At 33.6% G+C, this 16,723-nt stretch overlaps 3 protein-coding genes across 6 annotated transcripts in view; 2 read left to right on the forward strand and 1 right to left on the reverse strand.

Annotated features, from left to right (window-relative positions):
- LOC106129393 (rab GTPase-activating protein 1-like) overlaps positions 1–10,474 on the reverse strand; it is a 37,287-nt gene extending 26,813 nt beyond the window's left edge. For 3 of the 4 annotated variants that reach the window (XM_013327942.2, XM_013327941.2, XM_060954274.1), the window contains exons 1-5: positions 10,331–10,474; positions 10,085–10,234; positions 9,162–9,365; positions 1,245–1,371; positions 508–694 (exon numbers count right to left, since the gene is read on the reverse strand). In XM_013327942.2, coding sequence (XP_013183396.1) covers positions 508–694; positions 1,245–1,371; positions 9,162–9,365; positions 10,085–10,225 — 659 coding nt within the window. In that variant the 5' untranslated portion in view covers positions 10,226–10,234; positions 10,331–10,474. Of the gene's footprint in view, positions 1–507; positions 695–1,244; positions 1,372–3,824; positions 3,962–9,161; positions 9,366–10,084; positions 10,235–10,330 lie in introns of those variants that run through there. The other variant, XM_013327946.2, reaches the window with a different exon arrangement.
- Positions 10,475–11,728: 1,254 nt separating this feature from the next.
- Positions 11,729–14,109, forward strand: LOC106129352 (uncharacterized). The gene is made up of 4 exons (XM_013327885.2): positions 11,729–12,027; positions 12,120–12,204; positions 12,575–12,658; positions 12,790–14,109. Exons 1-4 carry the CDS (start codon positions 11,931–11,933, stop codon positions 13,094–13,096), a joined length of 573 nt encoding a protein of 190 aa, XP_013183339.1. The 5' UTR covers positions 11,729–11,930; the 3' UTR covers positions 13,097–14,109.
- Positions 14,110–15,319: 1,210 nt separating this feature from the next.
- Positions 15,320–16,708, forward strand: LOC106129404 (uncharacterized). The gene is made up of 2 exons (XM_013327959.2): positions 15,320–15,456; positions 15,807–16,708. The coding sequence occupies exons 1-2, from the start codon at positions 15,412–15,414 to the stop codon at positions 16,254–16,256; spliced, it is 495 nt and encodes a 164-aa protein (XP_013183413.1). The 5' UTR covers positions 15,320–15,411; the 3' UTR covers positions 16,257–16,708.
- The last annotated feature ends 15 nt before the right edge of the window (positions 16,709–16,723 follow it).

Here is a 16,723-nt window from a genome sequence, read left to right on the forward strand (position 1 = left end):
GACACCCTGTATGTCAGTCACTCTCAGATCTATCTAAAAAGGCCTAGTTTAGGCTTTGAAGCAATCCGTTCTAATTAAAACGAACTCACCTATAAGCGAAGTTCGATCATAATTATACGATCAGCTTCGTGCAATAATTCGTGCAAGGCGGCAGCGTAGAAGATCGACTACGTTGTTTTAAATAATACATACATACATACATATAATTACGTCTGTATCCCTTGCGGGGTAGACAGAGCCATCAGTCTTTTAAAGACTGATAGGCCACATTCAGCTATTTGGCTTTAAGATAGAATTGAGATTCAAATAGTGACAGGTTGCTAGCCCATCGCCTAAAAGAAGAATCCCAAGTTTATAAGCCTACCCCTTAGTCGCCTTTTACGACATCCATGGGAGAGAGATGGAGTGGTCCTATTCTTTTTTATATTGGTGCCGGAAAATAAATATGTTGAAATAATTGCTAAGAATGAAGCTGTGAAATATAATGAACTATAATAAACAACTTACACGACCAAGCCCTGTGAGCAAACAGGAATCGATATTGACACGGCGATGCCGTCCCTGCTCTCCGGCATCGAACTCAGTTCCTTCATGATGCGCTGTATGTCACTTTCTGATTTTGGATCTCCGATGTTCTGAGCGCCGAGGTAGCTTACGCCGCTGAACACTGTGCATTCTTGGTCCACGTCCGATACTGAAACAGTTGGTTATTTTAAATAATACATTATGTAGTCTTTATTAGAAATGGTATGATTTCATTCATGATTGATTAAGTACCTAAAGGGCCGCGAGAGACAGTCGCTTACATACATACATACATTATAATCACGTCTTTATCCCTTGCGGGGTAGACAGAGCCAACAGTCTTGAAAAGACTGATAGGCTACGTTCAGCTTTTCGGCTTGATGATAGAATTGACAGTCAGGGACAGTCGCTTCTTGTAATTAATTGCCCTCCCCACTTTATTCACAATCGTTGAAATGGCAATGTCTAATGTTCGCTCTTTTTCCATCCCTAAAGTTAACCCAGAGAAAGAAGATAAGATATAGGTATACCTAGTACAATGCGTATGACCCGCAGGATCGTTATGTCGATGTCTAGTGGTCTAACTTACTCCTCCAATTAAGAACTAACGCCAGAAACATAATTTGAAATGGTATGGTGAAGTCTTGATAATATTTTATAGTTGTACAAGAGACAGTAGATTTAAAAACTGCTTAATTGATACTCATAAGGTTCCGTACCTTCATCGTCACTATCAATGGGCTTCATGTGATCGTATTTTTCGGTTGGCGATGGAGTGGTGGCATTTCCAGACGCGCCGTCCATCACTTCGTAGAACTTGGACCCGCCGACGAGGCGGCATGAATCCTGAGCACATAAATATATAAGTAAGTGACAAATTAAACAGATTGAGTTAGAAGAAAGTTCGAGACTTGTGTCAACTAAACAAAACATTGTGAGTTGTAAATATCCAAGGCTGCGATTTGGTATGCCAAATGGCAGAACTTATTAAGATGAGGCTTTTCCATTATGTAAATTGAATAAATGAATTTATTGGTCACAAATGCGACATTTCACACACAACTTGGTGACTCCGTCTTCCCCGCAAGGGATAAAGACGTGATGACATGAATCGTCTTGTCCTACATGTAAAACGTAGCAATATATTGCCAAATTAAGGGGATCTAAAGTAGACAAACACCGGTGAGATTATTAGGCTCTTTTAGGGGAACACGTGAATAGATATATTTTTTTTTACCATTACCACCTTTAGGTACATTAACCACCTATATAAAAATTTAATTATTTATTAAGTTATTATTAAAATTTAAATATCGTAAAATATATATAAATTCTCAGAATGTTGTTGATAACCTCATTAATTGCACCTATTGACAATTGATAACACTACAGTAATTTTGTTCAATTGACTTGTTATTTCCGTTTATAGAAAGACATTTTTGATTTACTAGAATCACACTTTTAATTACTACATTACCTTAATGTTTTTATAAGCGCCATGCGCGAATAAAGGTTTTTCACAAATACAACGGAATCTAGTTTTTACCGGGATGAAAAATACCCTATTCCTTCCTTTAAAGAAGATTGTTTTAGTAGATTAAGCGTGAAGAGACAACAAACGAATAACAAACAATTATTTGTTTCTTGTTCGTAATTAAAAGTAACTTTATTCTTACGAGGGTGGTTTGAAAAATTCTCGGCCCGTCTAAGAAAACAAAGATAATTTTTTTTTATTTTTCTACATAATCCCCTCTTGTCTCAATACACTTAATCTTTATTCTAGGGCTTCTATGCCACTCTTATAGGCCGATTCTTCCAACTCGTCGAACACTTTTTCGCCAATCCCGGGCGTATTTCACGGATTTTTTCTGCTAATTTATCCAATAGGTAAGCATAGTATGGGCCTGTAATAGTTTGTCCTTTCGGAAGGTAGTCAATAAAAATTATTCCCTTGTAATCCCAAAACACGGATGCCATCACTTTTCCTGCAGACTTTATCGCCTTGGCCTTCTTTGGAGGCGGAGAACCTCTATGTTTCCACTGTTTTGATTATTCTTTTGTTTCAGGAATATAATGTTGTATCCAAGTTTCATCGGTGGTAACAAATCTTCTCAAAAAATCGGCGGTATTTGACCTAAACAAGGCCAGAATCTCTCTTGAAATTTCAACTCTGTTGAGTTTTTCTTCGGCGGTCAGCAAACCAAGTTCATTGGTTAAAATATAAAATACCCGCTCGGTTGAGATCCCTTTAGTGTCACTTATCTCTCGTACTTTTAATCTGCGGTCGTCTAAAACCATTTTATGGATTTTATCGATCATTTCTGGCGTGGTGGACGTTGAAGGCCTTCCGCTCCTAGGGTCATCTTCGACGCTTTCTCTGCCATGTTTAAATAAAGCTGCACTTTTTTATCGTCGAATACGAAGGCACAGACTCACCTAAAGTGTTATCCATGTCTTCCTTAATTTGGCTAGGTGTCATATTTTTTTTTGACGAAATATTTAATCACGGCTCTTACTTCGGTTTTTTCAATTTTTCCGGGAGAGACAGATTAGCTCAAACAAAAAATTGTAAAAAAATAATCACACAACCTATCACAATGAAATTTAACACAAGTGTAAATAAAGAATCAATCTATCGAATGAGTATATTCTTATTTTTATTCTACCCTCAAAACTAGGTTAGACCGAGAACTTTTCAAACCACCCTCGTACTTTCGAATTTATAATGTTAGTTGGAATTTGGTTCATTTAACCTCAATCTGCCTGATATTCAGTAACATGAGACGTTAGGTGGCACATACAACGTGGTACGCACCGCAGGGAGAAGAGAGGGAAAAAAGAAGTACATTGGGCCATATAAAAATGATGATGGTATTCTTATCTATGAAGCCCAATGTACATCATGGCCAAACCAACCAAAACACGGCAATAATTTACACTTACACCAGTCCTTGACTCAAACTAATTGTTTTGTTGCCTTGTACTGTACACCACAAGCTATGAACCAATAAAACATCGTCTGCAGAAATTAGGAATGTGGGGCAAATAGGATAGTATAGGAAGACGTATAAATAAAATGTCGCACTATAAAGGGCACAAAGGGTTTGAAATGCCAAAATATAATTTGGCTTTTGGCTTGCCCCGCCTTCTGACGTTTCTTAATCGATCAAAATCAGACGAATTTTTCAGATTCACCATCTGTTGACGTTGATGAGTTGGAGACTCCTTGCTTTCAAGGCTAGATATATTTGTTCTCCTTAAAAACCGTGCATTCATTAGCAAGTCAAGGTTATGTTTACCTTGCAAAGAACACCGCGAGTCATTTCCACACTGTTTTATAAACTTTTCAAGTGTTCACGTAGGCATAATTATTGGAATTTACAATTTATTAAAGCGATAAATTATTTAAAAGTTTACACATATGTGGCGCGTCCTACGCGCGTATAAGGACACTGATTGCATTAGGCTCTGACTCAGTAAAGACCGGCACACAGAACAAATTCAATATAATATGGTTCGTGTTGCTTGTGTGATGTTACTTGCATGTACCCTTTAAGCGATAACGTTAGAAATTGTTAAAAAAAAACGATAAATTCCATACTGAAGCATGCTGTTGTCAAGGTAGCTAACTTATAATAAAATTTGTTATAGGTCTAAGAGTTTCTAAATCTAGATGTGTTCTTGCATTATGATGTGAATAAACACATACTATTTCTGAGGTTATTACTGCTCAAGAAACGAAACAGGAAAATAAAGCCGATAATCCATAATTAATTACTTAACATTATAAACGCGAAAGTCAGTCTTTTTCTCTTTCACGTAGAAACTTCTGTCTCTGCACCGATTCTAAAAAAAATTCTATGAATATAGTCAATCATCTGGTCTGATGTTTGACTATATGTTGTAAAAAACTATAACAACATTTATTAATTTTTCTGTAATCGACAGAGATCCGAGAAAAAACTCAATAATATAGCGTCGGTTTAACTATTTTTAATTTTATATACAACAATCATTTGAATATTATTGGCTAGTTAATTTTCCTTATTAGTTGATAAAATAACTATATGACTTCGTTTATAGTTGACTAGACTAGCTGTTACCTGTAACTTCGTTCGCCGTAAGAGATCACTGACAAGCTTTCACCCTCTCTATTAACCCCCTCTTCCTTTTCTTGCAATTTAAAGTAGCCATTGTTATTGATCTGATGTTGATGATGAAATTCAATTGCTGTTATTGATGATGAAAATTAATTAAAATCTGTTCAGTGGTCTAGGCAGGAAGGTGTAACACAGGCAGACAGTGTAGTTTTAGTATTTATAATTAATTAGTAAGGAAATAGGCATAACATTTATAGTAACAAATTATTATATACCTAATTTATAAATTATATGATGTTGATTCTACCTACAATACTAACGAAGCATTTTATCATAATTCACTGATGAGTTACAGTTAAAAATAAAACTGTACGCATAAGTACCTATAGCATTAGTTGATATCAATTTTATTATTTACCTTCAATATCACACTGTATTTAGTCATTTTCGATTGTAAAGAATGATTCTTGTTCCAAATTTATAATAAAATTTACTTATGTAACAGTTCACAATGCAATCACATGTTAGAATTGACTGGGTATAAAACCTCATATACAAGTTGACCGTTTGAGAAACGGATTTACTACTGGCCACTCGCCGACTTACATTGATCGGACAATGGACAAAATCAAAACAACCGTCAATTATCTTTATACACAGATCGAAGGCATGCCTATTAGCCGTACTTCTGAGCGCGTCTTCGCATGAGTGAAGACAAATATTGAAAATTTCCATGTATTCGCCAACGTTTAAAATGATTTACAAATTTGCATTCAATTGCATATGTGAGGCGTCATAAGGAATAAGGGAACAGCTTATTTTGCCATCTTATCAGATAAGTGAAATAAGTGTTGGTTTGACATGAAATCTTAGGTCTTTTGGAACTATTCGTAACCGTTGTACCCTAAATTTCATGATCTGCCTTTTAAAATGATTAACGACGGAAAGGACTTTGTCCGCCATCAAACAAAATCTTGTTTACTGACAACCTCAACAAAAAAACTACCATGCCCTTCTTAGAGCGATGCGGGGAGAAATTTGAATCAAGAGAGAGTGATGGTACTACGAACAAAAAATAAATTGTTTTTTTTTTTTTACTTCTGTTGGGCATATATAATTCTATCCTATATTATTATTTTTTTTTCGAACTCGGTCGGTCAGTTACAATTTTATTATGTGTATGATTGGCAGGCGTGTGAACGTTTTGACCTCAGAATCTTAAAATTAATAATTTTTATTATGAGAGAACATCTGAAATCTAAATCGGCGTAGCGTGGTTAAATACGTTAAAACGTAAATTTTGCAAATGGCACTTTACTTGCAGATCGATACAATACGCTTCCGACCCGAATGTGATAAAAACGTGAATTATAAAAAATATACAAAAATAAGAACATTATGTAGATATGTTAAAGAAATAAACATTTTTTATATAAGACCGAGTATAATGAACAATAACTTTGCCATTTCATTCCAAACGTTGTTTTAAACAGCAACAAGAGCAACCTAGATGCAAAAACCCCATTGGCCATATTTTTTTGCTGTCACTGTGTAAGAAATTGACCATGCCCGACTCAGAACAATCGGTGCCAAAATACAAACCCGGCCTTTTATGGGCCTTATTTAAATGCGCGATTCACTTTAACTTTACTAGCTACCTGCTAAAATAATAGACGAGTGACGCCGACGAAAACAGCATTCTTGGACTACGGAGCACAATAAAAATAAATAAATAATTTTCAAAGTGATTGATGCTTTACATGAGTTAAGTATTTAGTATCACAGAAATAATTAACACGTTGCTACTTTGTGCGTTTTTTTTTCATTTACATTTGCGCGTGCTGGTTGGTGTTCTTAAGTTCTACTAAGACTATGACAAAAAAAATATATTTTCTGCGATTATACGTTTGATTGTTCAGCTCCCAATTCTCACGACTGCCAAGTTATATAACTATTACTAACATTCCACTAATAATTGCCTACTCGGTATTTTACAGTCAATAAAAAGTTTATCGTATTTGAACCGAATCAATTAGTTTGTTTTTAACAGTTAATGATTTTATTTATTAATAATCAATGTTACCATTTGGCTGTTTTTTACTACAAACACACACACATATGATCACGTCCCCATAATTTATTAGTTATAGTCCCCAAAGATTGGATTAAAATGCGAATATTTTTTTGAAAAACTTTAATTTTGCCTCAAATAAGATGCCCTTTTTTTTAATGAAATCGTAAAATAATCGAAACCATTGAATTATTTTTCGATACACTAAGTTCTATATAGGCATAGACTTTTAAAGCACAGATCCGAGAAAAACATTTAATGAAAAAAAAAATTAATGTTTAGAAATTACCTATATTTGCATGAGCAAAGAATAATAATACTACACATTATTAATACAGAAGAATAATAATACACATTTTTCTACAGAGCCCCACGGAACAAACAGCTGTTGAACACAAAAAATGCTAACAAAGAATTCTCTGGTCGGCCCCGAATTTCTAGTTGGCCAAAAAAAGTAACTTTACGTCGGCCGTTTTGTAGTAACTCCGTTGTTTGCTTTTGGCAAATTTTAACGTACACCTATTTATCCTTTATGGAGAATACAAAGGCTCAGGCAGGATAACAAAGAGGGCTTGTTTTGGAAGTATAACATTTTGTTTGCTTATAGATTGGAAAAGTCATTTTACTCCTAGACAATCGCCTATTTTGAATTTTTTCATCTGAGATATCATCTAATGCAGGCAAAGAAAAATCTCTAACAATCCCTCAACTAAGCTGGCATTACTGAGATATACAAGTTCTAAGTCAACACTATGGCATATTTTTTTTTCTTTCTGACATCGCTATTTGAATCTTGATAATTGTGAAAGATCTTATAATAACTGGAACTAAATAGAACTGAGGTTAATATAATATAAAAATAATTCGTAATTAATCGTTTGCAAACGCTTACGCGATAATTATTTTACCAATTATAAAATTAATTTAAATTAACGGAACAGACAATCCAATTCTCGTTAAGATACTTACTAGAAAAAATGCAGTCACATTACCTAATAAAGCATCAAAAATGTTATTGTTAAAAATGCATACGTTAATCACGCCTCTCCCCAGGAGGGGTAGGCAGAGACATCTTTCCACTTGACACGACCCCAGCATACTTCTTTGTTAAAAATGGCTCCCCAGCATACTTCTTTGTTAAAAATGGCTCGTGCTAAACCAATTTAGGGGAGAATCGGTGCCCCACTTTCGTGGTTTACGGTCAAATAAATATACGGCGCAGATGACGTGCATTGTGACTGGGGCAGGTAAAGAGCCAGTTTTATTACATAGTTACGACCTTGCAAATTGTTCTGTTTTTTATTAGTTTCTATGGTGTATTATAGTGAAATTCTTTTTTCGTTAGATACCGTGGCACAAGCACGAGTTTACCCAAAGGTAGAAAAATCTCGCAAGTCGCAAAGCCATCCGTGCCGGGAATCTAAAAAAGGTCTACATACACTTTTTTCTGAAACTGTACTAAACTTTGAATATATTTTTGAATAAGTAGAGCTACAAATTTATTTTTTAATTCTGGAGATTATTTAAATTAATTTGTATTATTTTAGTACAGAAAGTCTTTCAGTGTAGAAAGTATCGAAATTCGAACCATACAATAATGGTAATTTTCCAACAAAAGAAACCTGAATAGTATATCCATGTATTGTCTGGAATGAACAATGAATAATATAAAATACAAAATGTGTCAATACCTGCTGTCCCATTCTAAAAGGGAATAATATACATACTTAAAATTATGTTAAGATAAGTACCTTTAATAATACTAAATATAAGAAAATATCAAAAAGGGTAATTAATGAAGATCTGTTATATAAATTTCATAGATTTTGTCATACTCATATTATGCAAATCAAAATTTCAATACTTATCTACCCTTCTTGGATTTTCTATTATCATACACATACATATAATCACGCCCATATCGCCTTGTGGGGTAGACAGAGTCAACAGTCTTGAATAGACTGATAGGCCAACATTCTGGAACATTATCAGATACCTCGGGTTCAGTCCTAAGTTGAGTCAAGATGAGAAATGGTCTTGTTTTATCTAAAAGACTTGGATTGTAGATTTATGTTTAATTTTTTTTATTGTATACTTATATTTGTCCTCCTATTTTCGATCATTTTTAAAATGGTTTTTTCTTCTTTTATTTTGAATAACACATAGTTTTTCAAAACAATAGTAGAAGAAGAAATTAATGGTAGATTAAAAGATTACTGGAAGACTAATAATAAAATATTTTGATCAAATAAAGGAAAAATTAAATGTTCTATTTACAAATAAATAAAAGAAAATGCAGAAAAAAGAGATGAATGGAGAATCTTCCACTTAACTCCACTGTCAAGAGTTAGCTCTAAAATTTAAGAAGAGTATTAAGTTCAATCTGTGTAATTTGTCTGCATATGTGTATGTCAATTGGTGAGGCCTGTTATAGTATACTTTTATATCTATTTCTAGATACCAACCTTTTCCTGTTTTGGAACCGTAGCTCCTTCAAAGTCTTCCATGTGTGGATCCATATCACTTTCAACCTCAAATATAACTTTGAAGAGGTCCAATCCCTCGGGCACGTTGGACACTGTGTTAGCCTCTGGTCTTATGCAAAGTTCCTGATTTATAAGCTGACTTCTAGTCACTCTTAGAGATGATTGCGATGGTTCTGATATAGCCTAAATGGACATCAAAATGAGTTAAGAAAATAAGAACAATTTTGCTGATATCAAATGCTTTCATTCCATGTAAGAAAGATTCCTATGCTAGAGAGCTACATGATATCGCAAAGAGTGTAATTCTTTGTGAGATGATATCTCTTCACCCTGAAATTTCCTATTTGTTTGGCATAATCACATAACAATAAGGGTCTTAAAAAAAGGACCAGACAAAAAAGACACCCATGTTGTATGGGGGGTTTCAAGCCTTACGGTAATATCTCAGAAATTAGAATCTGCCCCATGGAACCCTTTTGCTTTGAACACCACATATTGTCAACTCTTTTATTCATCTTTTATGATTACTATGCAAAAATTTGACATGTTTTTGCAATATAAATAAAACTAAATATATTTACATTTTATCATTTGCCAATGTGTGGCCATTGTCATTGAATGGTATGCTCACTCACAAGTCATCAACCATTCGAGTAATTGAACTTTGTAATGAAATTAAGCAAATATTCCATAAACAAACAGAATAATCAAAACTAATTAACCATGTAAGAGCAATTATTATTCAGTGTACAAATCATTAGTAAATTAGAAGACCACGTTACAAAATAGAAAAGACAAAATACCTACATCAAGGTGATTTATCAAAGTTATGACAAAAATACAAGAAAAGCAAATGTGACAGAAAAATGGAGAAAACAATTTTATCGCAAGTAGGTACTTACGTCCGTCAAAATGTCTTCTAGATCGTATAAATTTGATGTTAAAACAGGTTGCGGGCTAGGACTTCTAGAGTAATCTAAACAGAAATCAACGTCTGAGTGGTCTAACACCTCATCATTTGTTTCAATTTCACTGAACTCCATCACTGTATGCTGTGGGGCAACATAAAAATACATTGATGCGAAGATTCTTTTGAAAGAAATAAACTTTTAGTCTATCTTGAATAAGCATCCCTGCATCCACCTTACCCATTGATTATTAGGTTCTCTTACGAGAACAAAACATTGTAAGTATTTCACATTTATTTTGCAATTTCAATAAAAATCGTAAATAGATATTTATTGATAGGTAAGTAGTACCTACTTCACCGACACAAGCAAACAAACGTCAAAACTGTGGTATGTGCGTGTGTTCTGTTTCACGTAAGTGTTTTTAAATTAATTAAATTAAATAAACTTACCAAATAAATTCTAATGCCAAACAGAATACGAGGAGACACAACAACCAAATGCACTGCATAAATACTGCATGCAGAGAAATGCACAAAAAATGCAATCACAATAGCCGGCCAAACTTTCTAAGGCTCACTACATACTTTGACTGAGATAAAACCGTTATATGCAACTAACATAATCGTTAGCACTAGTCAAATATTTGATGTACCGATTTTATTTGTATTGACTAATGAGATGAATGGTGGCTTTTAATATTCATTTACAAATTAATTTTGGATTTAATTTTCAAATGTAAAATATAACTTTAAACACTATAAAAATTTAATGTGGGCCTAGCCAGCGTACCAAAGCTAAGACTCTTCATTTAAATAAAATACCCGAAATTGCTAAAGTGTGCGAAATACCTATGTTTAACTAATAAAAAGATTTAAATAAACTACGTTTTATTTTCCAGTGCATTTAGACAAAACATAATCCTATAAACAAAGAATTTTATTATTTTAATTTAATGATTCTAAACTTGAATCGGAAAAACTGAATAGTACAAGATTCGGGCATTCAGAAGAGCTTCTTTCAGTGACATCACTATTTAATAAAAGTTTCTTTCTTGGTACCTACGTTCTGTAGTCAATGACTAGTGTTACCAACTACGCTTCTGTTTCGATGCAAAATTGGGCATTTGAGTAAATTTGCCACTTTATTTTTAAGCGCGCTCGATACTCACGTGAAAAATCTCATAAAAATCTCGACGAGTATACTATTTATATATACTCTTTTCAGTATAATTCTCGCCCTTGACGATGATGAACGCAGAAATAACTGCTGTGACGAGCTTATTGCTATGCGCATTTGATTGTATTTTGTTTTATTTTTGAGGTCGTCAATTTGTTTTTCATTAAGGTACTTACATATCCATTTCCATCCATGGTGAATTTTCATACGTACGTGCATCTAATCACGACCTTGAGGGGTAGACTGAGCCAACAGGTTACGACATCACGAATGGATTGTCATTTTATTTATATTAGTCTAAACTTTTATACAAAGTACTGGTCCGACCTAAAAATATTTCACACATATTATCGCGCATTTGACTCGCGCCGAAAAACCGATAAAAATCAGAGAAAACAACGTGATGGCGAGAATAATATGTAAACCAGATCCACACTTTCGTGAATAAAAGTGGCTCACTATCTGGACTTTTTAAGACCACTAATAACACACATTTAGCAGCATTGTATTAGAGGTAGTTGGCAACACTGAATGTCTATGGATAGATAAACTTGAATGGCGTCCGTTTGAAATTCAATAATGTCACAGTTTGTTTTGAATTTTTATTTGAAAAGTTAAGAATCTATGTGAGAAACTCAAAATATAATATTTCAAGCAAATTATGGAAAATTCCGTGAATGAAAATGAAGCCCATCAATCTCTCCGATCACCACCGCGACGACGTCGCTCAACTTTCTTTGAAAGAAGAGACTCCATAGGTGTAATACCACTCCACTACTTACTGTTTATTCGTTTTAGTGAAACTCATTGTAATTTAGTAGGAGAATAACAATAGTGTGTTTATTTTCAGTGCCACAATTTTTGTCAGAAAATGTTGATACAAATGCTTGCAAGAAAACAGACACAAATGATAAAGTTACAGAGGAACTAACAAGGTAAACAAGGATAATTTTTTATTTTATGAATGGAAAAAGTGACTGACTTATCCATCTATGCACAGACAAACCCACCGAATGGATTTAGCTAAAATTTCCATACCAATTGTTTTAATGATGCAGGGATCTGCTAAGGTATTTCGAAGGGTCTTCTTTAAACATTAAAGGCCTGTGTGTGTTCAAACTCCTTCCAAAATAAATGTGTACTCCTATAAGTACTGTATATAATGCAAAAAGGCTTCAGCAGCCTTATACAGATCAGGATCCTCAAAGATAGGTCAACCATTCACCCTAAAGGATTTTTGTAAAAAAGCCTAAATATTATTCACTTGTTAAACATTTGGTTTTAATTAATTTCAATTGATTTCAGATATTATGAGAAACTTTTGTTGGAAAAAGAACAATGGAAAAAAGAGGTAAAGAGCAGAAGGCACAGATATGACGACTTGAAAGAGTAAGTTGTCTGCATTAGGTTTTATCAGTCATATAGCAATAATCGTGTTTTGCAAATAGTTTTAGCATCATCTTAACTATCATCATTGTTGAATAATGCACATACCATAACCCTTAAACCTATTCTTTCAGGCAATGTGAGATGGCCGCAAAGTCTTCAAACAAATCTATATCTATGTCATTGGCTGCACTCTCAAAGGAAGATATTGAATTTCTGAATGGAAAACCAAACCTCTCTAAACTGATTGACAGCCAACAAAAGTTACACAAATCAGTGAAGGAAACTTGTGCATTGTATAGTAGAGCGAATGATTTGGATGATATAATATTAAATGATTGTGAACGCAAAATCAATACTATAACTGAACATATTCTAGAAAATAGTACAGTAGAACCTGTTGAAACAAAATCACCTGTTGAATTAAATCTATCCAATTGATAATGTAGATGAGTGTTATTGGATTCGGTCTAGTGGCTTCTAGCAGAGTCAAATACAGCAGCATCCTTTTCCCATGGATTTCATAGGAGGCGACTTGTTCATGAAGGCACTACATGGGCATCAAAATCTTATGTCACATAGCTTTTACAAACAAAAGTAGAGATTACAATCAAATTGAAACTAAAGATTTTATATCTTTGACCTGCCCCTGTAGCGTGGCATGCGTGACGCCCTTTTGTTGCGTGAAAAACTATCGCTTTTTCGCTTCTTATAATAACAATAGTTTTTTGCGCAAAAATAACGGCACTTTCGGCGACTTATTTAGCAGTTACTTTGGCCAATATTTCAATTAAGCTATTTTGGACAGCAAACAAATGTAGTGTAAAATTAAACTTTATCATATTCAAATGATTGCAGCTGTAAATAAATTTAGTATGTTAAGTATTAACATAGTTGAAAAGTGTCAATCTATGAATAGTATCTAGCATTTTAGCCCACTACAACACATAAAACCATTTCTTTGATAAAAATACTTTTGTGCCATATATTGCACACCATATAGAGTTAATGCCATATTTTCTATATTCCTTGTGTAGGTTCACTTGCAAATCCTTCCATCCTTTAAGATTGTTTGTAAAAACATATACATACATATACTCACGTCTATATTCCTTGCGAGGTAGACAGAGCCAACAGTCTTGAAAATACTAAAAACGCTTAAACTACCTAATCTCTTTAATGACATTGAAAAAAGTTTCAAAAAAAGGTAATAAATTCGGGTATGTTGTTTTTATTTGTTTGTTACTTATTATTCTTACCCACCAGAAAAGATTGTGGGCGGTGGATTTTTTTCTTTCTGATTGTCTGATTGGCGTATGCTAGCTCTTTATAACCCATTTGTTAGTAATTTAATTACTAAAAAAAGTATGTAGTTACATCAAAATTATCTTCTAATCCTAATTTAGTTTAAAAAATAACTTGATCGATATGCATAAGTTGTAAATATAGACTGTCGTCACTGAATATGAATTAATGTAAATACATTTTAAAATAAAATACTAACTTTTACATAAATGCTGTAGTATTATTTGATTTGAGATTTGTGGGTCAGTGGTCGAATCGCTAAGGTGCCCGGTTAAAGTGCGTGAGTGCGTGATGCATATAAAAGGCAACCAATGACTAATTATTTACAAAGTTATGTACATTGTAACTTATTATTATTTTTAAGCTCTTTATTTTTTTTTACTTAAACGAATTTATTTTTCTATAAAAAGACTGTATTAGTCTCTTTATTGAAAATTACATTTGTAATTTATAGTATGGTAAATAGCAGACGTATGTACTTCATTATGAAATTTGTTATTTTACTCTTCTTGTTGCTACAACTGAATTTTAAAACCCTGTTTTTATTTTTCAACAAAAAGACTTATTAATAAACCTAGGTTACCTACCTAACCATTACTTCAGAGCCTACCTACTTTCTTAAAGTAATGGTCTGTAGATGTTTGTCTACCTACCTACCTTATCACACAGATTGCAGGGGCATAAACTCTTCCCCTATTTCAGAATCTCAGTTTTGTCATAATTAGCCTTAAGCATTTCATGTACCTAACTATCGTATCTTTTCTATCACTTAACGAATTAATACCTAATATGTGCGTGGTTAACGGTACCAGAATAGAACCCCGCACGACCATGAATGTCATAAAACCAGACTAAGGGAATTGGGACATTCATCTAGTTCGTACTTTTCAATGTCTGGTAGAGAAGTAAATATGTACTTATAGTAAACTATGTAATGTGTGTCAGCTGTAATCCTGTACATAATGTAAAAGCCAATCAAGGGAATGGTTAATAACCTTGAGAGTCTTTATTTTAGCGATGGATAGCAACCAGTCTGTCTAATTTTCAAAGCCATCCAGCCTTTCAATCTTTTTGAAACTGTTGGCTCTGTTTACCGGAAGATATAGAAGTGACTGTATTTTGATATGACAATACATCCTATTTCTTTTGTGGTCGAGACTAACTTCAGGAGGAAGAAGAAGGAAGGGAAAAGGGTATTTAAGTAATTAATAATTCGCGGTAGGTATTTCATTTTTGGGTTGAGAATGCTTGGCTGCTGCTGCTTTGCTATAAGACCCGAGAGTGGAAAAAACATTCTGTGAAAAAAAAAATCATTTAAAAACACTGTCAATGTCAATTTATGATGTTGTCACTGTCTTGTCGGCCAAATGTAAATTGTAAACAAGTTATGTGATTGTGTAGAATTTTCAACTTGGTTACGATTGCTTCGATCATTGAAAGTAATTTCAACAATGGATAGTTTATTTGAGATAGAATCAGAAGATCAATTTAGGAATGTAAGTGTGTTCGTGGACTACGTATTATATAATAGGCAGATCCATTCGCAGCATACATGTCAATTCAGCCTATCGCCTCGCCATCAAACAACTCAACGTAAGCGCTTTATCAAGTGATCACCAAACCCCGAGTCAACTCGGCTAGGCGCCGCCGCGGTAACGGCTGGTTGATGGCTAGATGGCACCAGTTAGTATGCGCCGTTCCGTTTAAAAGTTGATATGTGAGCTAAGATGACTATGACCATTAGCTTTTCCTCTAGAAGCCTATGTTTTATGAAAAAACGCATTACATCACATTTTTTCTTACAGCGAACAAAGTCAAAAAAATGTTAAGCTCAATGTTTTTGCAGGTTGTGGAAGAAGTTTTAAATAATTTACACATCAGTAAATCAGGTATAAGCGCAGAAAATAAGATGATTACCCTGGCGAAAGAAGAGTTGAAGCAAATATTATCATCAAATAATTATGACTTGGCAAAAATTAAAAATTATTTGCAGAATAAACAATGGAACAGTGATAGAATTAAGTTGTTTTTGTCTATGGTGGAAGAGAACTGTTCAGAAATACTGTACAACACACTTTTAAACCATAATAGTATGTTTGGTGAGGCTGTTGTTGATTTTGATTGGCGATTAAAAATTGTACTGGGAACAAGTGAACTGAAAACACTAAGATATCCCTTGTTACAACTAATCCTCACAACCAGTTCAAGCAATTGTCAAAGGCAGAATGTATATGATATCAAGAAAGATATGCTGAAAAGATTAATAGAAGTCCTAGAAAGCAGCTTAGAAATTTGAAATATAAGTTAACATGTATTTATTATTCAAATCAAAACTAAAAAGCCTTTCAGGTGACAGGCTATGCTACATCAGTAGCTACACTGGTTTTGTAAATTATACTATAGTATAAAATGGGCATGCTATATGAAGAGTCTAAAACAAATGTTTTTCAAATTCTCACTCTTTTAATATATTTTTAATAATGTAATTATATATAATACTTGATACATGAATTTAAAATCTGAAAAGGAGAATTCAATGATTTATGGTAACTTGCTTTCCAGAAATTTGCAGAACATATACCTAAAAAGAAATTTTAGTGTCTAAAGGGTCACTAATGTAAGCTAGATAAGGGCTTTAATAAACAGAGTTTTGATAACCTAGACTTACAACTCGAAAGTGAAAATTATATGCTACAGTTGAATCAGTTATGATTACTTCATTTAAGATGTATGAAGTGACAGTACAATTTGTTTTACTTCTAA

The sequence above is a fragment of the Amyelois transitella genome, chromosome 4 (genome assembly GCF_032362555.1).
Source record: "Amyelois transitella isolate CPQ chromosome 4, ilAmyTran1.1, whole genome shotgun sequence".
NCBI classification, from domain to species: Eukaryota; Metazoa; Arthropoda; class Insecta; order Lepidoptera; family Pyralidae; genus Amyelois; species Amyelois transitella.

Coding starts and splice junctions, on each gene's coding strand:
- LOC106129352 (XM_013327885.2), top strand. CDS start 11,931: ATGGAAAATTCCGTGAATGAAAATGAAGCCCATCAATCTCTCCGATCA. Junction 12,028..12,119: donor TGAAAGAAGAGACTCCATAG/GTGTAATACCAC, acceptor GTTTATTTTCAG/TGCCACAATTTTTGTCAGAA. Junction 12,659..12,789: donor AGATATGACGACTTGAAAGA/GTAAGTTGTCTG, acceptor CTATTCTTTCAG/GCAATGTGAGATGGCCGCAA.
- LOC106129404 (XM_013327959.2), top strand. CDS start 15,412: ATGGATAGTTTATTTGAGATAGAATCAGAAGATCAATTTAGGAAT. Junction 15,457..15,806: donor CAGAAGATCAATTTAGGAAT/GTAAGTGTGTTC, acceptor ATGTTTTTGCAG/GTTGTGGAAGAAGTTTTAAA.